The sequence below is a fragment of the Leopardus geoffroyi genome, chromosome A3 (assembly GCF_018350155.1).
Source record: "Leopardus geoffroyi isolate Oge1 chromosome A3, O.geoffroyi_Oge1_pat1.0, whole genome shotgun sequence".
Classification (NCBI taxonomy): Eukaryota; Metazoa; Chordata; class Mammalia; order Carnivora; family Felidae; genus Leopardus; species Leopardus geoffroyi.
Window position 1 is genome coordinate 15,798,763 of NC_059336.1, and position 21,801 is coordinate 15,820,563.

The 21,801-nt window shown below is 43.5% G+C and overlaps 1 protein-coding gene and 1 long non-coding RNA gene across 4 annotated transcripts; one reads left to right on the forward strand and one right to left on the reverse strand.

Moving 5' to 3' along the window:
* Positions 1–5: 5 nt before the first annotated feature.
* On the reverse strand, positions 6–21,793 carry YWHAB (tyrosine 3-monooxygenase/tryptophan 5-monooxygenase activation protein beta). 3 transcript variants are annotated; one of them, XM_045444477.1, is made up of 7 exons: positions 21,592–21,793; positions 18,245–18,299; positions 6,608–6,910; positions 4,303–4,426; positions 3,261–3,424; positions 2,318–2,413; positions 6–2,019 (listed from the first exon to the last, which is right to left on the reverse strand). In XM_045444477.1, exons 3-7 carry the CDS (start codon positions 6,899–6,901, stop codon positions 1,963–1,965), a joined length of 735 nt encoding a protein of 244 aa, XP_045300433.1. In that variant the 5' UTR covers positions 6,902–6,910; positions 18,245–18,299; positions 21,592–21,793; the 3' UTR covers positions 6–1,962. The 3 variants fall into 3 exon arrangements, with proteins under 3 accessions (XP_045300433.1, XP_045300435.1, XP_045300434.1); XM_045444479.1 differs by lacking the exon at positions 18,245–18,299 and having other exon boundaries at positions 6,608–6,911; positions 21,594–21,784; XM_045444478.1 differs by lacking the exons at positions 18,245–18,299; positions 21,592–21,793 and adding an exon at positions 10,148–10,368.
* LOC123580154 lies at positions 13,126–19,006 on the forward strand. Its single transcript, XR_006703149.1, has 3 exons — positions 13,126–13,228; positions 14,513–14,517; positions 18,996–19,006. It is a non-coding gene; the product is annotated as an uncharacterized LOC123580154 (long non-coding RNA).
* Positions 21,794–21,801: the final 8 nt, after the last annotated feature.

Genomic DNA, 21,801 nt, shown 5'->3' on the forward strand with positions numbered 1-21,801 from the left:
CAGGCAACTGATAAAATTTTTTATTTCACTTTTGAATTTTTACACTTTTCCTGATTATTCCATGTAAGGTGGAAACTAGAACTGTTGAAAAGACATACACAAATCTAGTACATCGGTAACCGGGGATTTTTCTTTTTTTGCTATACTATTTTCACAACCACAGGTGTGCTTGCTCGGCAATATAACCGTCACAGAAGCAAACGTGAGGCAGAATACTGGTGAGGAAACACAAAGCAAGAAAGAGCTACCAGATATACAGACAGGCTCGTTCCACATTCACTACTGCATTTTCAAGCGCCAAGTATTAACTGCACATTTTTGTTCAGCTAGAAGGGGCGGGGGGGGGGGGGCAGGGATTTTTTTTGTTGTTTTTTTTTTTTTTCCTTTTTTTTTTTTTCTTTTGGTTTGTTTTAAATCAGTGCATGAATGTTTCTTTTCTCATTTCAGCAGATGGACAAACAGGTGGACACTACGGCTACGTGGAATGTTCAAGGGAGAGGGGGGAACTGTGAGACTGGTAGGCCTGGCTATTCTGGACTCTCCCCACTGCGGCGTTCATGCAACTTCCCTGCATCATAGGGTCTTGTTCAAACAGGTCTGTGAACTTGGCCGGAGGAGGCACACTTGGGAGATCTGGTGACAGGTACTGACAAGCATTATCAGGGCTGGCTGCAATACAGGGAGAAATCACGGATATTTAAAAATACTTCTTTCATTCGGGTTTCCGTATGCCTGAAGAGCAACAAGCGTGCTGAGAACTGGAGGAAGCCAGAGCTGCGTGCTGGGAGCTCTTCTCAGAAACTCTTTGAAGCGCCGCCTGCTGACCGAAGTGCTCAACAACTCTGCTCACTCCCTGCAGGCCCCCATCCCTGCCCAGATGGGATTACATACGATGATGAACGGAAGACAACGGCAGAATTCAAAAAGAAAACGGTGTCAGGAAGCAGGACAGAAACTTAAAGAGGGAAAAGAATACCGAAGTCAACAGTCAAAAGGGACAGTGGGAACAATGTTTCAATTTCAAAATTTAGAAGCCGGGAGCTAGGAAGCACCTGAAGATTGAATACTTCTCAAGTGAGAGGCAATCTCTGCAGAACATTACTCTTAAAGGCTATCACCCAGGAAACCGAGGCAGCCTTTTTGATAGGCTACACACACAGCTTTTTGCCCCTCTAGCTCCTGGTTATAAGGAAAACAGATTCCACCACGGGAGCATAAGACAAATCAGTATGACGGCTGTAGGAAGGGGGTGTTAGCCACACGTCACACAACACGTGTTCCAGGAGCACCGGACCTTTTCACGGGGTCAAAACCCAATTATCTGCCACAAAGAGTTTCCATTTCAGGCTTCGAGTTTACTCAGAGGAAGACACTGTGGACGTCTCCAGTCACGAACTTTTGACTGGCAACAGCCCGGACTGGCCAAGCGCCTGTAATCCCCAAAACACAGGAAGAACTACTCTGAGTTGCTGTCACAATTGAATGTCACAGGACAGGTGTCTCACTCCGCGCCCCAGCATCACAATATAATCTCTATAACTTTCTGTACAACTTTACAATGGAACTGTAGTTCAGGGACTAGTTGGATATCAGATTAAACTTTCCAAAAAGTTACACATAATTCAGGTCTATTTTTTTCTACCAGTAAGAGGTCTGCTAAGTTACAAAACCCCATAATCACAGTGTTCAGTTAAAAAAAAAAAAAAAAAAAATTCAACACACAGTAATCCTGTCAATGTTAATCAAAATAAAAACTTCAGAATGCCGTGGCATTTATGTGACCAATCGGAGTTTTAGATACAAACGCCAGCTGTTTATCCCATGGACCATTTTGCTAGGCTGAGGCTGTGAAAAATTAAAAGTCGACGTACGACTCCTTTTTTTTTTTCTTTTTATCGCACAAAAGGGATATATGTGGAGGGTACAGAGTGACATTGAACAGATCACGAAGCACAACAGACATTAGTTCTCTCCCTCCCCAGCATCTCCTTCATCTCCCTGGTTTTCCGACGTCCACAGCTGAAAAGAGAAAAACAGAGCTCGAATCAAAATAGGGCTACTCAAATTTACTCAGCGAGGTAGGCCCAGTCTGTGTCAGCTTATCCTCCATCTTCACTGCTTAAAATTCTTCCTGTATTATTGAAGACAGGGAGACTGCAAAGGTCAAAACTTCAGCAGTCATTTCTAACCAATTTAACAATTTTAATACTTTTAACTGTACTTACAGGGTACAGATCCCTTTGAGTCTTGGGCAATAGTGAATAGGAACAAGATCATACACCCTCCAGAAACAGCTGCACAAACCAGCAATACTTACAGTGAGATTGTCCCTAAGCAACTGCATGATCAGGGTGCTGTCTTTGTAAGACTCTTCATTCAGTGTATCCAATTCAGCAATTGCTTCATCAAATGCCTAAAACAAAGAGCCTTTAGCAAAGCTGTCACAGGTTCTCTGGAGCTAGTTTAGCCCCATTTTTTTCTGTTAACAACAAGTGAATACAATTTCTTCTCCAGAACCATACTTTGGGGGAACTGAGGCTATTACGACCTTGTTTGCTAGCTGTTTCAGCAAACAGATAATGCATGTTCATAAAGCACCAACGAACAATGACAAAAAAGTCCTAGCTGAGAACTTCACTGTATGTGAGAAGATAGCAGGTGTTAACTGTAAACCCAGCACAAATTCACATAACTTTTTAACTGCCAAAGATATTTCCAGTAACCCTTTTCTTCTTTCTTTACTAAAACTCCAAAGGTCTGGATACAGGGAATAAAGTGAGAACAGAAGTTCACACCACTAAGTCTGATTCAATTAAGTGCCAGACCTTAGAGAATTCATTTCATACAACTTTTCCGGATTAAAAAATTCTTCAATAACAGTGTGCATGTTCAAAGACTAAAAAATACGTAGAAAAGGCAGCTGAGTTACCAACAGAAGATAGGAGGTAACCCAGCAAACAAAGAAAACCTGGTCTGCTTTCTTTCTTTGGTTTACATAGTAGTAACTTCAAATCTTGGTATGAGAAATATAATACCTAACAGCGCCTACAGAGCCCAGAGCTTGACAAGAAATAACACACTACCTTCCTCCTGAATTTTCTTAAATTCAGGTAATAAAAACAAATTCTTAAAAAACAAGCACAAAACCAAAACCAACCAAACACACACACACACACACACACACACACACACACACACACACACACACACACACACACACTGTTTTCCTGTGATCAGAAAGCAGAGAAAGTCATTCTCACCGTTTTTGCCAGGCTGCAAGCCTTTTCAGGAGAGTTCAGAATCTCATAGTAGAAGACTGAGAAATTCAGTGCCAGGCCAAGTCGAATTGGGTGTGTAGGCTGCATTTCTTTCTTACTAATTTCAAATGCTTCCTGGTAAGCCTGCTGGGAGTTCGACACAGTGGCTATAAGAAAGATAAGAACATTAAAGGGGAGGTTCTTTCCCAGGTGCATCGCACATTGGACCACCATCTAGTTATTTTAGCACACTGGGCGTGGCTGAGGAACCATCAAATGAGGGGTGCCTCCGCCATTTGATTAACAACCATTCGTTAAATGTATACTCTCAGCCAAGTACTACATGACATGCTTTGGGAGAAAATGAGAACAATTAGGACAAAGTCTCCTAAAGCAGTAAAGAAATACAGAAATAACCTTTAACAAGACAGAACACGGGAAACAATACGCTCCAGCGGAAGAATCATGGACTTTGGAGTCAACAGACCCAAACTCGAATTTCAACTCCTATTCACTAGATGTGGGGTTTGGAGCACATGAAAACTTCCATGAGCCCTGGTTTCCTTATCAGAAAAATGAACAGATTCCCACCGCAACTCCTAGAGTTTTGTAAGGAATAAACGAGATTCTAGAATACTTGGCATGTAGCAGGCACTTAAATAAAAGCAGAGCTGTAGTTATCACCGTCACGAAAACGCGTATGTGATGAAAGAAATGCATCACTATTTACTATAGTGGTTCTAGGCTACCAGATACTTCAAAGTTTCAATAACGAGCCTTTTTTTTTTTTAAAGAAAAGGATCTCTTTAAATGCACTACTGCGCCACACTTTTCATGCCCTGTTTTCCCCTTAGATACATTCTGATTTGTCACTCCCCATGACCCTGCTAATCACAGGTCAGCACAGTGCTGTGGTCTTCAAAAGTTTCAGTACTGTGACAGTAGTGTCTATGAGGAACAAAGCAAAAACGGTTTTAAAATTCTTATGAAGGAAGACTGGCTCCACTACTGGTCAAATTTCTAAGGAGAAAAAAAAGTTACTTACTTTGTTTATTGTCTCCAGACGCCACCTCAGAAAGATATCTAAAATAATCTCCTTTCATTTTCAAGTAGAACACCTTACTTTCTGGTTGCGTAGCATTGGGAATAAGATATTTGTCCAACAGCTCCTAAAAAATGATTCACATTCTGTTAAGAATCTGGAAATATTAGTTAGAAGATGCTGTAACTATGTTTGAGGTTCAAAACACACTACCACTTCTAAATAATATTTTTGAAGATTTAAAAAAACATAATTTCCATCCAAAGCTTTTAAGTGGTTTTTAGCCCAGGTCGTAACAGCAAATGCCTGTGTCCTTCTGTTAAAAATCACTCTGACCATCCACAAGGGGTTGATTAAAGTCTAGCCACACAATGGAATGCTACGTAAGGCCTTAAAAATGACGATGCAGAACCACACTGATAACATGGTAAGGTTCTCAAAACAAGTCAGTGGAAAAAAAAAAAAGAAAAAAGGATTATAAATACCACATGAATCCTATTTGAATATTAAAATATGTATGTGCACACACAAATATGGAAGGGAAAACTCTTGAGGGATATTTATCAAGATGTTAATAATGGTTCTCTATGTGACAGGATTAGAAATGATTTTTACTCTCTTATTTATACTCTTCTGCCTGGCTCCCCCCACCCCTTTTAAAAACAATGAACTTGTATTACTTCTGTAATTAAAAAAAAAAAAAAAATCTTTACCTTTTGGGAGGAAAAAGGCGGTAATAGAGCAAAACTGCCAAAAACTAAGTTGAAAATCAATCGGACCTGGGTAGAAATCCCTCCTCTGCCACTTACTATCTGTGACCCTGTATTTAAGCACCTGTGCCTTAGTTTTCCCGGCTATACAATGGGGAAGCATAATAGCCATCTTCTAGGATAATTATGAGGATAAATGAGCTAGTGTATATGAAGCGCTTAACACGTTGCCTGGCACGTAGTAAGCACTCAAAAAGTAGCTAATACTATTATTAATAATAAATTCCTTTAAACATTTATGCTTACAACAAAAGCAGTTCTGAAGGAGTCCAAGCTTCGTATACAGAGCAATATTTTCGAAGAGTTGTTTTAGAATGTGGCATCCTGAAAAACTGGTTAAGAGGCAGTAAGTACCATGCTTTTCTTCACATTCTTTCAGATGCTCTTAAAAGCTGGTCTACATTTCAGGAATTATGGAACTTTCTTGCCCTTGGAATGCATGCCATACTTCATCTGAATACCAGATGTACCTAACATTCAGGAATTAGTGCACCATTAACAAACCCCCAAATTACGAACAGGCAAACAAATTTAGCCATGACACTCTTACACCATGAGTCTCATAAGAAGGGCAGCTCAATGCAAAAGCTTAGTTGTAAGGGAATTTAGTCAATCAGAGTGAGAAGCTGCAAGGGGCAGTCGTCATTTTAATACTCTCTGCAGACAGACAGGGTGTGACTCCTTATGGGTTAGGGAGGAGGAGTACTGCCTGATGGCTGACAAGCTTTGTACTGGTTTTCAAAAGAAAGGTGTCATGGGCAGTAATTCGGAGAGGCAGCCAGCAGGGGAGGAGGTAGATCCACAAGTGTGAATTCCTTTTCCCTTCAAAGCAGCCCTCACCGTTCATTTTTACCTGATTTCACCTGGAAGAAAAAGAAAGTTCCCAGTGGGCTCAGGATGTGAGGGAAAGACAATATGATCATGAATTGCTCTAGGATACGCACCCCTCCCATCCAACCCCAGACTGTGGTCAGAGTGAAATAGTTCAGAATCAATCACTTGACCAAGGCTTATCTAAAACCCAGGAGAGGACAATCCCCAACCGCATCTGATCTGGCTTCGGAACGCAGGCCAAACTGACGGGCGCGGCTAACTTTCAGGCCTTCACACTGTGCAGACGCGACTGGGAGAGGGTGAAAGGGAGCTCAGCTCCTTGCTCCCGTCTCCCCTGCTGGAGAGGACACCACCACTCAGCCTGACATACAGAACAGCCCATCTGTGGCTGCACCTACCTGGCATCCTGCCTATCTGGACTCGGTTTCTAAAGAAAAGATGGAGGGATGCTGACTCAGTGTTCCTGTTTATCACAGGTCTTTTTGAGGGGAGGGGAAAACACCCCATTTGTGATGAGCAACCTCTGATCAAATAAGAGGTGAGAGAAATCACATCATACGCTCACAAATTAGTTACAACTGGTTTGCAGCTTTCCAGTACGTTCCAACACCTTTCTCTCAGAAGTCGTTTGAGAGTTTGTATTTGCACATTAAATCGATACTGTCTGGAAATCACTATCTGAAACAGAAGCACTGGCCTCTTACCAGAACGTCATTGCAGATGTCCTGCAGTTCGGCCTCTATCTTCTCCCGGTACTCTTTGCCCATCTGCTGCTTCTTCTCGTTCCTCTCTGTCTTCTGCTCGATGCTGGAGATGACGCGCCAGGAAGAGCGGCGGGCGCCCACCACGTTCTTGTAGGCCACAGAGAGCAGGTTTCTCTCCTCATTGGAGAGTTCGTGCCCCTGCTCCGTGACCGCCTTCATGGCCGCAGCCATATCGTCGTAGCGCTCGGCCTGCTCAGCAAGTTTGGCTTTCTGTACCAGCTCACTCTTATCCATGGTCGTTCCCTAGAACAGGAGCAAGAGAGAAAAAAGAGAGGAAGCAAGTGTCAGGGTTCAGAGCCCAGGAAATGCAACGTAAATCTTCTTCCAACCGTGTGGTGAGAATCATACCTAGATACGAAACGCGTGCTTCCAAAAGCCCTCGGCAATGCTGAACATGAGCACTTACAGGGTTAAGAACTTTGCTAAGTTTTCTAGTTTTTTTTTTTTTACCAAGAGTAGATATGTTCACAACAATCCCTTCCCCCCTTTTGAGGTGAAGAAATGGAGGTTCGGAGAAGGCTCCGGGCAACCCTGCTGAGAGACCCCTGGAGACTCATCTCTGTCCCCACGTGTCCTGTCTGCCTTCCCAGCACATGAAGGCTGCTGTACCAACTATGAAAGAGGCTTATGCTAATCACACATCCTTAACTTCTTTCCAGAACTGTCTGGTTTTGACCAGTATGACTTTTTTCCCATAGTATAGAGAAAAACACCTTACATGTGATGAAGTGTGATGATTGCTTCCATTAATTTTAAAGCAAAGCTAGAGCTTTAAATGTTACATTCGGTAGTGCCCATCAAGAGCGGGCACCTAAAAATAGGAGCCATTGTTACGGGATCTTCTGCACTTTGCTAACTTTGTTACAAGGACACATTGTAGACAAGAGCATAAACCAAAGGCAGGCAGATTCAGCTCTCTCCAGCACCGGCTCTGCTACTTACAAGTGGAATATGACCTTGGTCGCATCACTTAACCTCTGAGAGCTTCAATTTCCTTACTGGAAAGTAAGAACATTACCTACTCTCCAGGGCGCTGCCGTGAGGAACAAATGACCTGATCTATGTGAAGGTGCTTTGAGAAGTTTACAGCATTAGAAACAAGCATCAGGCACTAATTTTGTATATGGCATAGGTTGTAAGAGGAATGCATTCAAGATGCACGGTAACAGAACTTCAAACCATAACTGAGTTCATTTAAAAAAAATTTTTGAGGGGCGCCTGGGTGGCTCAGTCTGGTAAGTGTCTGACTTTGGCCTAGGTCATGATCGTGCTGTTTCCAAGTTCACGCCCCGCATCGGGCTCTGTGCTGACAGCTCAGAGCCTGGAGCCTGCTTCAGATTTTGCGTCTCCTTCTCTCTCTGCCCCTCTCCAGTTTGGCGCGCGCTCTCTCTCTGAAGTAAACAAACATTAAAAAATTTTTTTTTTAAATTTTGGAATAGTCACTTTCAGTGACCTCAGCTTATCACACCTTTTAGACACCCATCAGTGAATATGCCTCAAATTATTCACCTCACCTTAGTCAATTCCTCACAATAATCACTATTTACAGAGAATTCAGTTTGTGGATAATATGTAGCTAAAAAATTTTGTTAAACAAAACGAACCAAAAGTTTGTTTTACGTACTGTTAGTTTAAATTTTGATATGTCCCTCTGTGCCACGGTGCACAAATATACTATTATCTTAGGTACAAAAAGGGAAAATACTAGGGGCGCCTGGGTGGCTCAGTCGGTTAAGCGGCCGACTTCGGCTCAGGTCACGATCTCGCGGTCTTGAGTTCGAGCCCCGCGTCGGGCTCTGTGCTGACAGCTCAGAGCCTGGAGCCTGTTTCAGATTCTGTGTCTCCCTCTCTCTCTGCCCCTCCCCCGTTCATGCTCTGTCTCTCTCTGTCTCAAAAATAAATAAACATTAAAAAAAAAAAAGTTTAAAAAAAAAAGGGAAAATACTACTTTAAATAATAGTAGGAATATCAGTATCTGTTTAAAGTTTACTTATTTTGAGAGCGCACGGGGGAGGGGCAGAGAGAGAGAGAGAGAGACAGAGACAGAGACAGAGAATCCCAAACAGGCTCCACAAATGACCTGAGCCAATATCAAGAGTCAGACACCCAGACAACTGAGCCACCCAGGCACTCTGGAGTTATCAGTATTTTTAAAACAAATTCTTTCAGGGGTGACTGGCTGGCTCAGTCAGACTCTTTCTGATCTTGGGGTTGTGAGTTCGAGCCCCATGCTGTGTGTAGAGATTACTTAAAAATAAAATCTTTAAAAGATAAAACAGAAAACCCAAATTCTTTCATTACTATATACACAGCATCACAATTTAAGACTCTGAAAATGACTAATAATTTTAAAATAGCAAAGGAAGTACAACCTCTCCTCACAACATGGTTTTGCCTCAAGTATTTCTGCATTTTTGAGCGAGAAATTCTACAGACAGGGCCCTATCACATGAAAATGTGTTATTAGATGGAGCATAAGATAAGATACGCCCCAAACCTAGACAATTCCGACAGATTTCGTTCTCTAAGTTCAGAACTACTATTTTCCTTCCCACTGCCTATGATCTAAGTCATACTCAGAGCCTCGTCCTACATAAGGCTTGCTAATTCTAAGCTCACACTCAGTGAAGCAAGTCTCACCTGATCTGCCCGACATCTTCACCCACGTCACTAGAGGGAGACTGTAACAGAGATAATAACCCTCATGAAACATTCCATTTGCTCTCCTACATTTTCCGGCAGTCCCCAGGGGCACAGCGTCAGTTCTAATCAAACAGCGGCAATGATGCTATTTCCAGGTGACAACTGAAAGCCTGTATGTCATCGGAGAGGCTCTCTTCTTATACAGCAGCCACCTAGAAGGCCGTGTACTCTAGACGCTGTGCAGTGCCGGAAGCCTGAGTCCCCGAGTGACTGTGTCGTGCAGGGACTCCTACAGGCTGGCCCTGGACTGGAAGTATGGTCACTGGGTGAAGTCACGGAGATGCTGGTGCTGTTGGCTGCCACAACACAGCCTAGTCTACTCTGATCAAAGTCCATCAAAAGGACGCCATCCTTCGTGTTCAAATTACACACTTACTCACTATGTCTAATTTTCTTGACCACAAAGTCTTTCAGACTTTCAGACAGCAAATAATCCTATCTTCGCTGTTCCTCAAAGTGAGAAACATTCTGAGAGAAGCTAACTTTCAGTAACTTCAGAAACGTTCCAGTTTGCGGACGAATTCAAAGTTAGCGATCACTTAGTGGCCCACTCTGAAGTTCATCGAACAGCACCTGTGCAACTCCACCAGGAAAGATTCCAATTAATAAAGTACTGACCCAAAGCCAATTCAGAGCCAAGCCATCACATGCGGGATTATAAAAGAGTAGTAGAGAAACACAAAGGATCAACACTGCCCCAAAGATGCCACGAAACTCTTTGGCCTTGCCAGCCCCCCACTTAAGCTCCCCTCCCAAACAGTAAAAGTTGAATCCTACCTCTCTGAAGAATCCTGACTGCTCCCTGGTAGCTCCCAAAGGTACATGCCCTATTTCTCAAAATCAAATATGGGCTGTTTCGGGGCCAAGTACTTCAAGCTTCTTCAGAAGTTGCAAGAGCTTCTTGGACATTGAGAGCCATCACGATATGTTAAGACTGAATACACGTCTTCAAAAATGTACCCATCTGTTTAAAAAACTTTAATTTCATACACACACAGGCACACGACAACTACAACAAACAAAATCCACAGCCAAGTGTCCTGATGCCTACTGCTTACATAACTTTTGACTTATATAACACGGATTTTGAAGCAGCTAGACCAATTTCAACAGGAAATGGGTTACACAACACCCAGCAGTTTGGAGGAAGGCAGGAGACGAGAGAGATCTGGAACAGTTCCTAGTTCTGCATCTGCAATAAGCCTCCCTTCCAGTCTCCCCAGACCCACGGCCCTTAGTCTCCTGTTACCTTCAGCCCTCTTGGTGTCTTAAAGAACAGACCCATTCTTAAAACTCTGACTGAGTCACTTCCTGCTCAAAATTCTTTAAAGTTCCCTCCCGCCAATAGTAGCCGGATTCACTCCCGTCATTGAAGATTTTCCAGCCTATCTTTCCAGCCTTTTGCCAAAACATGCCCTCCACACAATTTGTGCTTCTGCCAAAATGGTTTTTCTGGGAGTCTGCTTTTCGGTCTCCATGTCTTTGCTCACGAAGCCACTCCCTCTGCCTGGAATGTCCTTTCCCATCTACTGAGCATACAGAATTCTTCAGAGAGTGGCCCGAGTGCCATCCCCCCATGAAGTCTTTCTGAAACCACCAAGCTGGAGATGTCGAACATGATAGCCACCGGCCACATGTAGCTATGTCACACGTGGAAACCATGGTATTTTGGATATATGGAGTTAAGTTTTTAAAAAAACTATTAAAATAGGCGCACTTGGGTGGCTCAGTCAGTTAAGTGCTGGACTCTTGATTTCAGCTCAGGTCATGATACCAGGGTCACGGGATCAAGTCCCGACTCGGGTTCAATAACAGGGTCATGGGATCAAGTCCCGACTCGGGTTCCGCGCTGAGTGTGGTGCCGGCTTAAGAGTCTCTGTCTCCCTCTGCCCCCCTCCTCTGCTCACACTCTTCAACGAACAAAAAAAAATTAAAAATAACAAAAAAATAAAAAATTATTGAAGTAAATCTCACATGCTTTTTGCTTTTTTAATGTAGCCACCAAAAAATTTTTAACACGTGAGGATTGTATTCTATTTCTACTGGAGAGTGCTGCTCCAAGCTGAAAATATTCTCAACAAAGCATTTCATCTATCTCTCTCTTCATGACTTATCACATTTCTTCAGTACTAAAATGGTATGTATTTATCTCTAAGTCCCTCACCACACCATAAACTCTTTAGGGCATATCTCCCACAGCACCTTGCATCCGATCCGCATCAACTGGCATCTGCTGCATGAACAGATCCCCAAATGAAGGAATGAAACTGCAAATGTGGCAGTTTTCCCTCCGCTCGGATAATTCAAAACACCAAGTACCTATTCTTCACAAGCACATTAAATCCTCATAATGTGTGTACCTCATTCCTTGTACGCCTGCATCCTCCTCCAAAATTACTCTGCCAAAGGCATGGCACAGGGAATATCGTTAGTGGTACTGTAACAGCGTTGGACGGTGACTGGTGGCAGCTACGCTCGGGTGAGCACAGCATTAACCTGTAGACTTGTCGAGTCACTATCTTGTTCACCTGAAACTAGTGTACCACGGCCAGTCAACTGTACTTCAACAGAAAAAGAGAAAAAAACCAAAGTAACTCTTAGTCCCGCCCCCACCCTCACTCAGTCACCCTCAATGACTCTTCTGGCAGCTCCACCAAGTCTAAACTCTGCCCGGCCTTCGAAGTCCTTTGTCAACGTGGCTCTTCCGTACCGGTCCGGCTTTCTCACTGGCCACTCTCCAACGTGGATCTTTCTCTCCGGCTGGAGAAGACCCTCGAATACCCTACACGTGTCAGGCTCAAACACCCCTGAAAGGGCTTTTTTAGTTCCTCGGTCTAGAATGCTCTCCTCTGTACTTCCTGCCTATGCAAACCCTATCCATCCACCTGGCTAGAAAGCCTTCCACGGCTACCCCAGCCCCTGCTGATGGACCAGCCTGTGAATCCAAATGTACCTGTAGCCTATGACACAGTCCAGGGCCTACATTCCATATGTTTGCTGGTACACACGATGAGCAGGGTCCCTTCACCAACAGTCCCACGTGTTATGTCCTCACAGGAAAGCTCCCCATTGGTTTCTCACTTAATGCCTAATGCTGTGCCAAGCACAGAACTAATGCTCAAATAAGTATCTGTCAACTTTTCTCAACAAATCAATACCGGGAGAGCAGAAAGAGCAGGGTAGCTGTATGTGGTTATGGCAGAAAGGCAACAGGACCAGGTGTAAGAGCGGGACGTGCTACTACAAAGCCCCGTGAGCTTGTTCGATCTCAGCCTTCCAATCTGTGCACCGGAGACATGACATCTAGCTCACAAGAGGTGCTGTGATGAGGTGGTGCAGGGAATTAAAGGAAATCTTTTTCTGAAAAGAAATGCATAGTGCGAAACCAATGGAAGCACTATTATTCCTCTGACAGTACCTACACATCCCCGTGTGGGCCCACAGATGTGAGCTCGGCTTTTTATTTATTTACTTAACATTCAACCCAGGAGAAGGAAAGCAAGTCTAGATTCTTCTTGTATAGGAAGTGAGTATGTTACAATGTTAACATTCCTAGATAAGACTCCAGCCTTCAACAGCCTCAAAATGGGCACACATGTTAACCATAACACCTTCGCTCATTAGTTCCTAATTGAATTTTCTTGAATTGAATGCCAAGAAGTGAGAGTTTATAATCAGGACCTACTTTTCTTCTGAGACTTTCAACCAATGTCCTACCAAGAGAAACATCAGCAAGAGGTCCTTTATTTGCCTCCCCGAAACCTTAAAAGGCTGTGGTCTCACCATCCAGCCTGGCACTGACCGCTCAAGACGCCAGAGCAAACCTGTTAGAGGCCGCAACACATCAAACCAGGCAGAGTACCAGCAGACTTCCTTGTGCTGGGCACCAATCAGGAATGCCGACACAGAGATGCCTCAGAACGGTTCTCAAGCACAGCCATATGATGATGATGGGTGTCTATCCCTGCTAAGCCACTGGATGAGGTCCTGTAAACACTTTAGAGGACTGGGAAGCATTTGCTGATTAAATCAGCAATGCTTAGTGAAAAACTGGAAACAAGCTAAATCTCCAAGAGCAGAGCGGTTAAGAAGATGGATAGTTGGTACGAGACTACAGGCCTGTTAAAAGAAGGGAATTAATGTCACTTATCTATTAAAGAGATACATATAATCGGAAGAGGAAGAAAAAGAGGCACAAAAGTGTCTCATTTTTGTAAAATACCGCTAAGTGATATTATGAAGAATAATTCTGAGGGTGCCCATGAAATAACAGGATTTCCTTCAAATACATGAAACATCAAATCTGACAGTAAATGCTGAAATGAAAGTATCTACGAACCAACCAAGGCCCTCTATCTCAAAATTCTTTGCCTAGAGGATTTCTTTTAGCCAGGTTCAGAATACTGACAGGCCATTTCGCAGTAGCCTGAAGCAGATATCCAAGCACAGGAAGGAAAAAAATAAAAATAAAAATGACTACCCAGTGCTAATCCATATTAAAAAAAGAAAAGCAGCCTTGCAAAGGAAGAAAAGAACTGAAAATGACCTTGTGAAACGTGGCCTTCAGCTATATCTAACTTTCAGTTATGTTTTGTCTTCAAGGAAAAGGACATGCTCAATTCTAAAATACTGAGCTTTGGGGCACCTGGGTGGCAAAGTCGGTTGAGCGTCCGACTTTGGCTCAGATCATGACCTCGCAGTCCGTGAGTTCGAGTCCCACGTCGCGCTCTGTGCTGACAGCTCAGAGCCTGGAGCCTGTTTCAGATTCTATGTCTCCCTCTCTCTCTCTGCCCCTCCCCTGCTCATGCTCTGTGTGTGTGTGTGTCTCTCTCTCTGTCAAAAATAAATAAACATTAAAAAAATTTTCTTTTTAAATAATACTGAGCTTTAACGGAGCTTAATAATTTGCTAGAAATTTAAAATAAGGATGCCATGGTCTATCATGTGTCTAATTATGAAACACACAGGAATGGAATCTGTTTCTAGGAAAGCCCCACATACAACAAATCTGGGCTTCAAAAAGAGAAATTTGGCGACGTTTAAAGTAACTTCTCTGAGCCTCAGTTTCCTCAAATGTTAAAAGGAGACATTAGTTGCTATCAAATAAGATGATGTGCAAAAAAAGGGCTAGTAGGTGCCCAGTCGGAGTAAAGGAAAGAAAGTAGACACATTCTTACCCTTAAGCTACTTCACAAAAACGTAGTGCATATAATTCAGTGTGTGTTGAAATCACTGGAAATGAAAAAACTCTTTTTTTTTTTAATTTTTATTTATTTTTTTTTTTTTAATTTTTTTTTCAACGTTTATTTATTTTTGGGACAGAGAGAGACAGAGCATGAACGGGGGAGGGGCAGAGAGAGAGGGAGACACAGAATCGGAAACAGGCTCCAGGCTCTGAGCCATCAGCCCAGAGTCCGACGTGGGGCTTGAACTCACGGACCGCGAGATCGTGACCTGGCTGAAGTCGGACGCTTAACCGACTGCGCCACCCAGGCGCCCCGAAAAAACTCTTTTTGAGTATGAACTCTTTTCTTGGAACTCACTGACAGGAGCACCTTAAAAATCTAGACTCCCAAGTTTCCACGGGGTAGGAAGGGATCGTAAATTCTGACTAGCGTTCAGCCGCACCATTCCGGACAGAGCATCCACAGCACATAAGGCCAAAGGTACAGTTCTGGAGTCACTCCGCTGAAGGAAAAACAGATGCCAAGCTACAAGCATGAAGGAGTGAGAAAGTCAATGGGACCTGGTGGTCAGGGGGTGCTACCCAGAAAAAGTGAAGTACTCCTAGCTCTTAAAGAAAACTACTCGCTGAAAAACACCCACTCTAAACATGTCCGTGTGCCATTCAACACACAAAATTCACAGTCATGTCACCAACTTAATTCCGTCCGAACATTTGCAGGCTCTCTGTCAGAAAATGAAACAGCATGTCCGAAATACAAAATCATTAGCGCTGATGTCCAGCAAACACAGAATTGTGGAGGAAAACTTCTATTTCAAAATCTCTTCCCTCTTCCGCATCAGTTGTTGAATATTGTTGTTAATTATGTCCAATTAGCCAAAACTAAAACAATGGAGGCATTAAGTGATACCCAAGGTCACACAATGTGAACCCAGCAGACAGGACAACAAATTGATATGTTGGCTTTAAAGGATCAATCCCAAAAGACAATATGCTGATTCTGATCCATAAACGCAGCTCAACTGGTCAATCTTGTGAATAGGGTTCAAAAGCTTTGAGCCCACCTACATAATGGAGTGACTCAGCCCAACTACCAGTACCACACCCCAACTCTATAGGTTACCTGACCTCTGTGAGTCTGTTTTCTCATGCATAAAACAGGCAAATCTACACAATATGGTTTTTGTAAGAAGTAAACCAGTTCATGATGCAAAATACTTAACAGTCTCTACGCACTGTAAACACTCAAATAGCAGCCACACAAAAGTCTAACCAACATGGTCAGCCAGGGAAGGGACACTTAACTACACACCTCATTTTTGCTTTTAATGTTTATTAGAGAGAGAAAGAGAGACAAGGTGCGCGCACAAGCAGGGGAGGGGCAGAGATAGAATCCGAAGCAGGCTCTAGGCTCTGAGCTGTCAGCACAGAGCCTGACTAGGGGCTCAAACTCAGGAGCTGTGAGATCCTGACCTGAGAGGAAGTCAAAGTCGGAGGCTCAACTGACTGAGCTACCCAGGCGCCCCCACACCTCATTTCTTTTAAATCCAAATGGATTTATTTAAAGACTTTTAAAAGAAAGACACATGTTAATTTACCTATGCTTATTTCTAAAGTAGCACTTAGCATAGTTTACCCCAAATGTCTTTGCTGACTCCCACACTGGACTGGGAGTTTAAGGCAGAAATCCAGACTTTATCTCTGGGCACCCAACTTGTGGCATAATGCCTGCCATGCTGAGTAGGGCTGTTTCATCACTTGATGCACCTTTTTTTTTTTTTTTGAAGTTTATTTATTTACTTTGAGAGAGAGAGAGAGAGAGAGAGAGAGAGAGAGAACGAACACAAGTATGAGTGGGGAAGGGGCAGAGAGAGAGGGAGAGAGGGAATCCCAAGCAGGCTCTGTGCTGTCAGCATGTAGCCTGACACCAGGCTCAATCACACGACTTCGAGATCATGACCGGAGCCAAAAGCAAGAGTGGGCCACTTGACCGAGTGGGCCACCTAGGCGCCACTCGATGCACTTTTTTAAAAGAAGTGCACAAGGCTGTTATTTCCTATGTGGACAGAGATAAGTAGACCACATCTGACCTATAAAATACAGACTATATTTACACTCTGCCTTAGTCTACTTTTTGAATAGAGCCACCTTAGCTCCAATCAGAAGACAACACTATACTTTTTGACTAATGTTTCTCAGCTACTAATTTTTGAATTATTTTTTAATGTTTATTTTTGAGAGAGAGAGAGAGAGAGAGAGAGAAGGAGGAAAGGAGGGAGAGGGAGAGAGACAAAGGATGAGTCGGGGAGGAACAGAGAGGGAGACACAGAATCCAAAGCAGGCTCCAGGCTCTGAGCTGTCAGCACAGAGCCCGACGCCGGGCTCAAACCCACGAACTGCGAGATCATGACCTGAGCTGAAGTCAGACACTTAATGGACTGAGCCATCCAGGCACCCCCCAATTTTTATATTTATAGATTCAAACTGAGTTTCAACAAGCCCTTAGAATATTTTCTGTCCATCTCTTTTCAAAAGTCCATGCCAGTTGACTGTTGATTTAATAAATAACAAAAATACCCATCATTTATGGTTTACCTAAATGTGTAAAGCACTAGGCCTTTATTATCAACTCATTTAATCCTAAGTATTCTATGAGGTAGGTGCCACTGTCCCCTTTCACAGATGCCAGGAGTAACCTGCCCACGGTCACACAGGTATTAGCTGCCACATGGTCTTTCCTCTATGTGGCACTACTTCCTAATGCTCAACTAGGATTCTCAATGCTTACTTAAGGAAAAGATAAAATGGACAACTTTTCAAAAAACATACAAAGTTATTACAGTGAGATTTCAGAATCGGCCTTACGTTAATTCATCTAGCTTTAAAAATCAAAATAAAATTAAGGAGCTAAAAATAGCATATGCCAAAAACTCAAGAGACTGTCAAATAAGCTTTGAGGTCTGTGGGCAAATAGAACAATGGCCAGGATTCATATCTACTTTATTGTTACCTCTGTCCCGGTCAAGGCCATTCAGAAATAACTTTTACTGCTGGGTCTCTCAGGTTAAACAATGAAATAAAACTAACAGGAAAAAAACTTACATAAGAGAGAACTGGCCAGATTATTTAAAAAAAAAAAAAAAAAAAAAAAAGGTTGTCTCACTAACTTACTGTTGGGAATGACTTGTTCTCTTGAGGCCATCAATCAATCTCATCTCATTATAAGTACATATCAGAAACACAACTATGCCTGTATTAGAAGATCTTTTAGCCCAGAAAGCAGTAAGCTTTTTTACTTGGCTTTTAGCACACATATCCCAAAATAGAAAGTACTTTAGTCTATTTTTCCTCCCTAAGTATTCCCCTTAGAAAAATTCCCTTAGAATCCAGCTCCAACTGTAAAGTTTCTCCCTCATGACATACAGATGACTACCAGAATCAGATTCCTATAGAGACCAAGATGGTTGTAATGCTCAGAAGGTGCTTTTAAAAAACAAACTTCTCGCCCCCTTGCTAGTGTGAACTGCCACCTCTCCTACAAAAATGCAGGAACCAAGGGGTGTAAAGTCCCTTTACAAGTAAATCTTAGTTAAGTCTGGGGTATCCTTATTTAAAGGACAGCTGCCTAATATGATGCCACTGAAAGAACAGGTAGCCTAACAGGAAATTATAATTTTCTCTCTACTTACATAGATTTATTTTCTCATCTCTTCCTCCCCAACAAAATATGGAAGGTATCAAAATCTACAAAAAAAAGTAGTATGATAAACCAAAATCAGTGATGACAGTCCTGACCACATCCCATTAGGTAAAGAACCTAGGATTAGATAAATCAGTGTGCCACAAAGTAACTGAAGAATCCTTTTCCTAATATGAAGCAAATGCTAGAAACACTGGGGTCTTCACAAGCTTGCTTCCTGATGCACACCAGCAGTATCATCCCTACAAGTCAGAATGAATACGGTCCCTCCAGTGTATTACATGATATTTATCCTCAAAAATAGCTAAAATTCCTGCCCAAACACATTTACTGCAATAGGATATGTGTAAAGAAACGTTACGAACTAAACGGTGTTCACACAAAACATGTTCTACCATTAGCAGACACCTATTACTAGAGCCAAAGTGCCTGGGTTTGATTTCTGGCTGCAGCGCTTACTTACCTTGTGCTGTGTATGGGTCTAAGTATAACCCCTGGGAAAATTATCTAACTTTTCTATGCCTCAATTTCCTTATCTGTAAAACGGGGCTAATTGTACTTACCTATTGTTAGTTGTTACGAAGACTTGGTTAATATGTGTAAGGTGCTTAGAACAAAGCTTGCCACACAGTAGGCAGTGTAAGTGATTACTATTATTATAGACTAATTACCTGATGCTACCTCATCAGCTGATGAATAAATTACAAATGGACGGGTTCTTTTTTAAGTTTATTTGAGAGAGAGCTCACGTGCGAGCAAGCAGGGGAGGGGCAGAGAGAGAGGGAAAGAGAATCTTAGGCAGGCTCCAGGCTGTCAGAGCAGAGCACGAATCAGGGCTCAAACTCATGAACTGGGAGATTGTGACCTGAGTCAAAATCAAGAGTCAGACGCTTAACCAACTGAGCCGTCCAAGTGCCCCACAAATGGATGGATTCTTGTGTCTATGCTATGTAGCATTTATGCTTTGTCTAGTCTCTATATATGTATATTCACAGATATAGTCAACTAACATTTATTAAACACCTACTATACCCCATATGCTTATTTTAATTATAGAGTTTGTCACAACACAACAAAGACTATATTACCATTCGTATTGTACAAATGCAAACAGGCTCAGAAAGACTGGAGATGCTATACACAAAATAAAGTTCTACAATAATATATCGATTTTTGAAAAGCAACAGGTATATAAAGCAGGGATGGGTCTCATGAGAATGCAGCTGAAGAAAAAAGAAAGCTATTAATAGTGGACTCTGTGATTTAAAAAAAAAAAAAACAAAACCAAAAGCTTATATTTAACAGTTTATAGTTTGTAAAAAAGGCCTCAGGATAACTCTGGAGATAAAGAAGCTAAGAACCAGAGATTAAGTAACATGCTAAAGATCCCACAGCTAGAAAATGCTATAGGCAAGACCTGAACCAAATTTATCTGACTCCAAGTCCAGTGCTCTTTGCTTCTATATCCACAGCCAATTGGGCAAAAGTCACTTTTTGCAGTGGCTCAAGTCTCTGGAGACTGTGCCTCCGGAACTAGCATCATGGGAATTTGCTCCGCCTGGTTTTATGGAGGCTGCCTTCCTGATCTATAGAGCTCCAATTCTAAAATGGCTTCAACATAACACAAGCACTGCATGATGGGAAATGTACAGAAGATTATAGGGTAGGAGCCATACTCCAGGAGCTGACAGTCCAGAAACATTTGCTCCTGATGAATGAGGATATTCAATCTAAAAACTAGGTGTGTGGTCTAGTCCAAATTACCTCATTTCCCATAAAGACTTCATCTGTAAGATGGGTGAATGGTTTCTTATCTCACCGAAGAGAGTCTAGGAAAATAATTCAGTAGTTGCTACGAATTATTAGCGTTCCATTTGGAAGACCACACCTAAAATTCTAAGTAGGGTTCAGTAAAAACTGACACGTTTTACCCTCACCATTCTGTATGCTGCTAGGGAAAAAGATCCAAGAAAAATGAGGGCTCAGACAACTGAGATATTCCTGAGAAATGGGGTACGTTGGGAGCAGTCAAGAAAATCACTAATAATCAAGCACTATTTATACACATAAATTTTCAAAGAGAAAATGCAAAAAGCTGAGTAGCTGTGTGTCCAGTTCGATAAACTGCCTATGTGTGTGGTTTCAGATGAACAATTGAGACACAGTGAGAAATTCAGACAATTTTCATGTTCTTGAAAGTGCTTCATCTTTCTGCTTTGGATCCTGTGGCCGCCTGATTTTGTATGTTCATAACATCATCTTGCCAAATTCCGTCTCCCACACAGGACAAGTAAAATCAGAGTCTGATGCTACCTAGCCTTACCAAAGAAAAAGGGAGTGAAGCCAAGGACAAGAGACATGCATTTTTACAGAAATGCTGGCAAATTACCAATACTGCCACCTTTGAAAACCCCATTACATGCGGTTCTCCATTTGCAACAAAGATGTACTCAATCCTCTAAAGATAAGGGGCCCAAATCAATCCCACCCCTTCCCCATCACCAGGGAGGGCACCAGGCAAATTTCAGCCCTAAAAACGTGCTAACACACAGTATGGGTAAATGTTGGGTGAGGACACAAAAGACTTTGGCATTAAATGACGGTAAATACCGTGGGAAAACACTCCCGATTTTCAGTCTCTGATATTTTTTTCCCGGGCATCAGGCCTGACTCAGTAACCGGTTCCAACAAATGCATTTTCTTGGTTCAAACCTCAACCCTGTGCTTCTCAGGGAATCTCGGGTTCTACTAGGCTCCCAAGCCAGCGAACGATGAAGAAATGGCTTTACTGCAAAGTGGGAGGGGGTTTCCCCTTTGCTCTCTCCCAAGGTTAAACCCCTTACCCATCCAGGGGAGTCAATACAGGCCCTGGGCCTCGAAAACTCGACCGTATTGGGTTAAATTTTAATTTTTGGAAACCAGAAAGCAAGGAACAGGGTTAATAGGGCTTAAAGGGTCGGTTTTCGCCAAGGAGCAGGGAGGGGTCGCGCAGGGATCGAAGCTGGGGAGGGGGGGAATGGAGGGTCGGGGGTCCGCGGGTCGACGTCCCTCCGGGTCCCGTTCGTAGCCGCACCCCGCCCGCAGGGCAGGGCCGTAGGCGGCGAGGGCTGCCCAGGCCTTTTCGAGAGCGATGGGGCTCGGCCCCGGAAACAGGGAGGGGCCGCGGCCAGGCCGGGCCTGCGCCTCAGGCGGCCTCGCGGGGCCGGGGAAGCCGCGCGCCAACACCTCCCGGGGTCCACCCGCGGGTTCGCCCGCGTCGCCACGGCAGCCGGCGCCTGGGAAAAGCTTCGCGCTTGGGCCCCCAGGGGCCCCGGGCGGACCCCGCACCGCACTCACCGGGGGAGGACAACAGGGAGCAAAGGTGATTGCGGGCGAAGCTCCGAGCGCGGGTCACCGCTTCCTTCCCAAGCCCACTCCTCAGGCAGCGGCGGCGGCGGCTGCAAAGGCGGCGGCGGCGGCGGCGGCGGCGGCGGCGGCAGCAGCTACCCCGGCTCCGGAATCGGCGGCGGCGGTGGCGGCAGCTCCACTTCCGCTCCGGTCACCACT